Source organism: Oncorhynchus keta, chromosome 29 (assembly GCF_023373465.1).
Source record: "Oncorhynchus keta strain PuntledgeMale-10-30-2019 chromosome 29, Oket_V2, whole genome shotgun sequence".
In the NCBI taxonomy this organism is placed as follows: Eukaryota; Metazoa; Chordata; class Actinopteri; order Salmoniformes; family Salmonidae; genus Oncorhynchus; species Oncorhynchus keta.
The window spans coordinates 31363771-31369798 of record NC_068449.1 but is presented as its reverse complement, the minus strand read 5'-3'; the positions used below and the strand labels follow the sequence as shown (position 1 = coordinate 31369798).

Sequence of the window (6028 nt, the reverse complement as noted above, 5' to 3'; positions counted from 1 at the left end):
CTACGGAAATGACACACGCTGGAGAAAAAAAATCTAGCCAGCAGCCACTCTGCTCACGTCTGTCTTTGCGGTTAGCTACCTTCTGTAGCGTTTAATGATTGCATCGTTTCACACTATCCTCAACATATATATTTTTACAATTGCAGTAACCTCTGTGTCGTTTTTATTACTAACTCATAGGGTTGTAAGAAAATATCGAAATTCAAGTTACCTAATCTATCGATTGTTTCGGGTATTGCACATGAATATCTAGCTTGCTAGCTAGCCTGCTAGCTACAACAGTCAAAATGGCGGACAACGAGGATGAGAGCGATGTGTCAAGTACAACAACAGGGGCAGATCATGGTACAATATATCAAGTTCAATGTGTTTCTGGATTGCCAGAAAATGAAACCTCTACAGAATTGGAAAACCAGAACCAAGTCGGCGATAAATGTATTGAAGCGCAGGGCTTGACAGATTTCCTGCAAAGCTGCACAAAAGAGGAGACATTCGTTGCAAAGGACTCCCAAGTGGTTGTCGGCCAAACTGATGGAAATGAACAACAACCTGAACAAAACATAACGTCTATTGTTGAGACTTCAGGTATTGCAAATGGTGCAGAGTATTCTACAGTCAGTGCTGACTTTGTAAACGCTCTCGCACCTGGAACCACCATTATTTATGTGCAACCAGACGGTAGTTTTGTTGAGGGATCAGGTCTGACTGCAGAGGAGCAGCAACAGCTAGTGGAGCAGTTGGCCAAACAGCAGCTTGTCACAGTGACAGAGAGTGAGGCTGTTCGCCTGTTTGAACAAAATCAAGTAATCAAAACACTCCCTACTACTTCATCACAGACACAGTATACGATTCCAAGTACAGCACTGGCTCCCAATGAGCTGCAACAAGTGCTAGAGCAAGTGATCAAATCTCAGCAATCCATGGCCCAGACACCCAAGGAATCGGAGCAGGTTGTGACCACTCTGGACCCCACAACTGGCTTGTTCACGACTGTTGCAGCTTCAGAGATTACAGTAGGAAGCCCACATCCACTGGTCACTATGCAGAATGCATCACAGCAGCTGAAGAAGGTTGCGAAACAAGTGGCACTTCAGTCCCACAATGGTACGCGCCTGGTCCCGAAAAAGGTAACTACTTTTTGGATGAGTTTTTTTCTATTAAATTATTGCACATATGAATTTCCACGATATTTAATATGCTCAATTGTCTAATTCTGTGTTTGAAAAGATAACATTTGATCATAGCACTTTAATCCGATGCTATGAAATCTACTATCCAGATGTTATTGTTTATATTTTACCAGCAGGAAACCATCCGAATCCAAGTCCAGATGCCCACTGGAAAGCAGGAGGTGAAAGGACCTACGCAGGCTACCATTTCAATCCCCCAACAGAAGAACTTGCCTTTGACGAGTCAAGGCCAGCAGGTCAAAGTGTCTACAAATGGCAGTGTGAGCAGCAGCCCCCAGATCATCCACATCACACCCATGGTTGGACAGCAACAGTACTTCCTACAGCAGAACCCTGGAGACCCTCCCATTCAGCTGCTTCTGCAGAGTTCAACCCCTGTGGTTGGCAGCCTGGTTCCCATTGTGCACAAACTGCCCATACCTGTTCAGACCCCAGTCCAGCAGCCTTCTGGTAAGGCCCCGGTCAACGGCACAGCAGTTAAACCTGCCACCGCTGCTGCCACCACGTCTGTCTCTGTCCCAGCCTCCACAGTGGAAAAAGTTAAAAGGGTCAAAGCCAGAGTGAAGAAGGCACCGAATATCAAAACCCGTTCCGGGAGGGTGTCCAGACCGCCCAAGTACAAGGTGAAGGACTATAAGTTCATCAAGACAGAGGATTTGGCTGAGGGCCATCAGTCAGATTCTGATGATTACTCTGAGATCAGTGTGGAGGAAGATGAGGATGGCGGGGATAGTAAAAAGGGAGCAGCATCTATGAGTTACAGTCACAAGCGGAAGGCCTTTCAATGTGAAACGTGCGATAAAGCTTACATAGGCCACGGAGGTCTGTCCAGACACTACAGGCTGAATCCCTCTCACGGTGAACTGAAGTCCCCTCCTGAAGGGACCCCAAAAACGGACAGCCCTGGTAAGAGAGCAGGCACTGGGGCTGAACATAAGAAGCCAACTGAAGAGAGTAATGCCTACAGTGTTAAAAATACATCCGGTCCTGAGAAAAGTGATGCCACAGAGAAAACGGCTGTTTCAACCACTCAACAAAAAGTAAGTCGCTAGAAAGTTACCTTGTGTATAATCAAATGTTGACAAACGAATACCATTGGAATGTTGACAACCTGCAGCTAATTTAGCCGAAAGCTAATATTATGGTGATGTCTGTCTGTTATGGTGTTGGTTTTCCGGACACAGATTAAACCTGGTCCAAGACAACAACAACAAATCGAGCACAGTGGAAAATCTCCATTGAACTAGCTTTTAGCCTGTGACTAAGGCTTAATCTGTGTCTGGGAAACCAGTCCATAATGTTTTTACGGATTGTACCTTCACAGGTGGATACCACGGCAGCCCAAGGAGTAGCAGCTTCTACCAGACAGGCAGTGGGCCAGGTAGTGGTCCAGGCTCGGGGACCAGGGAGGCCCAGAGGACGGGGCAGACCACCTACCAAAGGCCTGCCGACGGTGGCAGCACACCCAGCAGTGAGACGGGGGCGACGGGGCCGACCCCCAAAGCTAGGAGGGGGAGTAGCCAGTGTGGAGCAGCAGGCCCAGCGAAGGAAAGCACGGCTGAAAGAGGTACATCAAATTAGGAGTCAGAACACTTTCAACGAGCGGTTGCTGCTAGGAATGTTTCTACATGAAGTTAAAAACAAGTGTTAAATATACAAACAAAATGTAGTTGTTATAATGCAAAACACATGAGTATTTAGCAATGTTGTGAGTATAACATGAATCTCTGAACACATAAGTTGTTTCACTGTTTATGTCACTTGTTCCCTTGCTAGGTGACACACGAGTGTGATAATGAAGAACTGATGGAGACTGTGCTCCCTCGCCTGGCTAAGGTCATGACTGTCTGGGAGTTCCTCTTGATGAAGGTAAGGTCACCACGCTAACCACCTGAAGAAACAGTTGCACGCCAATAAAACAATTTACACAATACATTGTTTTTGCTACACAATGTTTGAATGCACTTTATCGTACATTTTTAGCAACAGGCAAATATCGAATAAGACACAGTTGTAGTTTTTGGTTTACTGAATAATTGTATTCCATGAACCGTCAGGTGGAGAAGGGGAGGCAACCCAAAGCCCAGTTTTCGGATGTCTACCGGGAGTTTGAGCAGCTCCACAGCCAGGTGAAGAAGATGGCCCGGGACTATATCAGTAACCCTCAGCAGGGCGTCCACACGGCCTTGGAGGTCCACAATGTAGATGTAAGAAGTACAGCTATTTTATTCAATTCAATGAAACTATACATTTGGGGGGAATTAATAACGTCATAGCCAGATTACAAATAAAGAACTTCCATGCATAAAATACTATACAGACATCTCAGTATTAGTATCACTACACTGGGAGTTGAAATGTATTCAAATGCATTGAGCAAATTGATTCTGTCTCGGAAACCAAATGTACAGAGTAAAATTGTTCATTAATGCAAATCATGTTGCTTAGGTTGCCAAATCTCTTGGCATCGTCGATGAGGTGAACAGGTTGAAAGTCCTCAACCCTCCAATGCAGCAGAATGTCACCAACATGGCAACCAAGAATGTCCGCTACATGGAGGTAAGCACCATTTAATTTAGACTGCACACTAACTCTACTCTTGCTGTTATGGAATTATATATATTTTTCATAGTAATTCATTGTTATGAGATGCAAAAATGTAAAGGTAATTCTTAGGTTGATGAAAGTCTTTTGTTTTCTTCTTTTTTTTACCCAGAATTCTAAAATGTTACCTCCAACGAAGAGATTTAAAATGGAAAACCGGGTTGGTGTTCAAATTCATCAGAACGGCGTTGAGACTTCCAAAATAGGTATGTTGTATATTTTACCTACTAACAACCTGTGGATAGATATTTGATATATGTCCTAACCAAAACATGGAAGATCACACATTTTTTTTCTGCTTTCATTTCCCTGCATACTCTCAGAATCCAGTGAGGCCAAAGTAGAGAATACCGCATCAACAAGCATGAAGAACAATTCACCACAAACTCAGGCGCCCACCAAGAGCCCCGCGGACCCTCAAGCCACTCAGACTGCTATCGTCAAACCACAGGTTGTCTCATCTAACCCAGAGACAAATGTAACACCCATGGAACTGATCCAGGATCACTTATCCAACAGCATGACAGAGTCAATTGACTCAGTGGGAGGAGAGGAGACCATGGCGACAGGTCAGGATGCATCTGGTACGGAACCAACCGAGGTCCTGAGCACCAGTGACATGGGCCCTCAAGCCACTCAGACTGCTATCGTCAAACCACAGGTTGTCTCATCTAACCCAGAGACAAATGTAACACCCATGGAACTGATCCAGGATCACTTATCCAACAGCATGACAGAGACCGTTGACTCAGCGGGAGGAGAGGAGACCATGGAGACAGGTCAGGATGCATCTGGTACGGAACCAACAGAGGTCCTGAGCACCAGGGACATGGGCCCTCAAGCCACTCAGACTGCTATCGTCAAACCACAGGTTGTCTCATCTAACCCAGAGACAAATGTAACACCCATGGAACTGATCCAGGATCACTTATCCAACAGCATGACAGAGACCGTTGACTCAGCGGGAGGAGAGGAGACCATGGAGACAGGTCAGGATGCGTCTGGTACGGAACCAACCGAGGTCCTGAGCACCAGTGACATGGGCCCTCAAGCCACTCAGACTGCTGTCGTTAAACCACAGGTTGTCTCATCTAACCCAGAGACTAACGTAACACCCATGGAACTGATCCAGGATCACTTATCCAACAGCATGACAGAGACCGTTGACTCAGCGGGAGGAGAGGCCATGGAGACCTGTCAGGGTGTGTCTGGTACAGAACCAACTGAGGTCCTGAGCACCACTGACATAGCAGATCAAATGAAAGAGTTAGAGAAGGCCTTGGCCACCGACCCAGTCCCAGTAGATCAGCAGCCCAGGAGTAGTAGCACTCAGCCGCATCAGCCCAACTGTACCCTGGTCCAGGAGAGTGGTCTGACTCAGGCTGTCTCCAGCGGAGGCCAGGTAGTGGTTCAGGAGACCCAGGAAGGCCAGGAGATCTACATCCAGACCGAGGGGCTCACCATGCACCTAGCAGAGGGCCAGGAGGGCGACATGGCCTCTGAGCGCATCGTCATCGTCAACGGGCCTGACGGCACCACCATGCACATCCGCGCCCCTGAAGGAGTCCCTCTGGAAGCAGTCCATGCCCTGCTTGGTATTGAGGCTGAGGGGAAAACACAGCAGTGATTTGTTGTTTCTCCATATTCAACCCCCTCAACTTCACCCATATTGATTTCTTACTTCTGGTGGATTTTATTGTATTCCAAGTGTTCTTTATGAATTTGTAAACATTATTTTCAATGTGGTGTTTTCATATTTAGACAAATTAATAGCCCTTCCTTAAAAGTGTTTAGTTGTTTGTGATATGTTTATATGTAGATAAATATCAAAAGCAGTTTAAAAAAAGTTGCACTATTTTATTACTTTTTATATATTTGGGTGTAACATTTTCCAAACATAAAATAGGTTTGTAATACCATGGGACATTTATTCAATGGAGGGGAAACTTTAAAAGAAATTGTAAAAGTTGTGGTTTTATTCATTTCCATGTTTCATTTGTGATTCATTGTTGCAGTACAACCATTTCATATACTGTACAGTTTAGCTCATTTTCCTCTTAATAAAGAATGTGAGAACAAATCATTATTTTATTTAACGGAAAGTTGAAACCAGCAGCATTGCTGTGCTTCATTCAGTGCATGCGAGTTCCTTTGTAACATCCATACAGTAGTTGTATGGCTACTGTACTTAAAGTCCATACACAGAATATAATCCCATTCCAATATGAAAAAAA

At 45.2% G+C, this 6028-nt stretch overlaps 1 protein-coding gene across 2 annotated transcripts; it reads left to right on the top strand.

Annotated features, from left to right (window-relative positions):
- LOC118362709 (uncharacterized) lies at positions 1 to 5874 on the top strand. 2 transcript variants are annotated; one of them, XM_052486429.1, is made up of 8 exons: positions 1 to 1127; positions 1307 to 2230; positions 2515 to 2757; positions 2967 to 3059; positions 3248 to 3397; positions 3639 to 3749; positions 3907 to 4000; positions 4118 to 5874. In XM_052486429.1, exons 1-8 carry the CDS (start codon positions 288 to 290, stop codon positions 5419 to 5421), a joined length of 3759 nt encoding a protein of 1252 aa, XP_052342389.1. In that variant the 5' UTR covers positions 1 to 287; the 3' UTR covers positions 5422 to 5874. The 2 variants fall into 2 exon arrangements, with proteins under 2 accessions (XP_052342389.1, XP_052342388.1); XM_052486428.1 differs by having other exon boundaries at positions 1304 to 2230.
- The last annotated feature ends 154 nt before the right edge of the window (positions 5875 to 6028 follow it).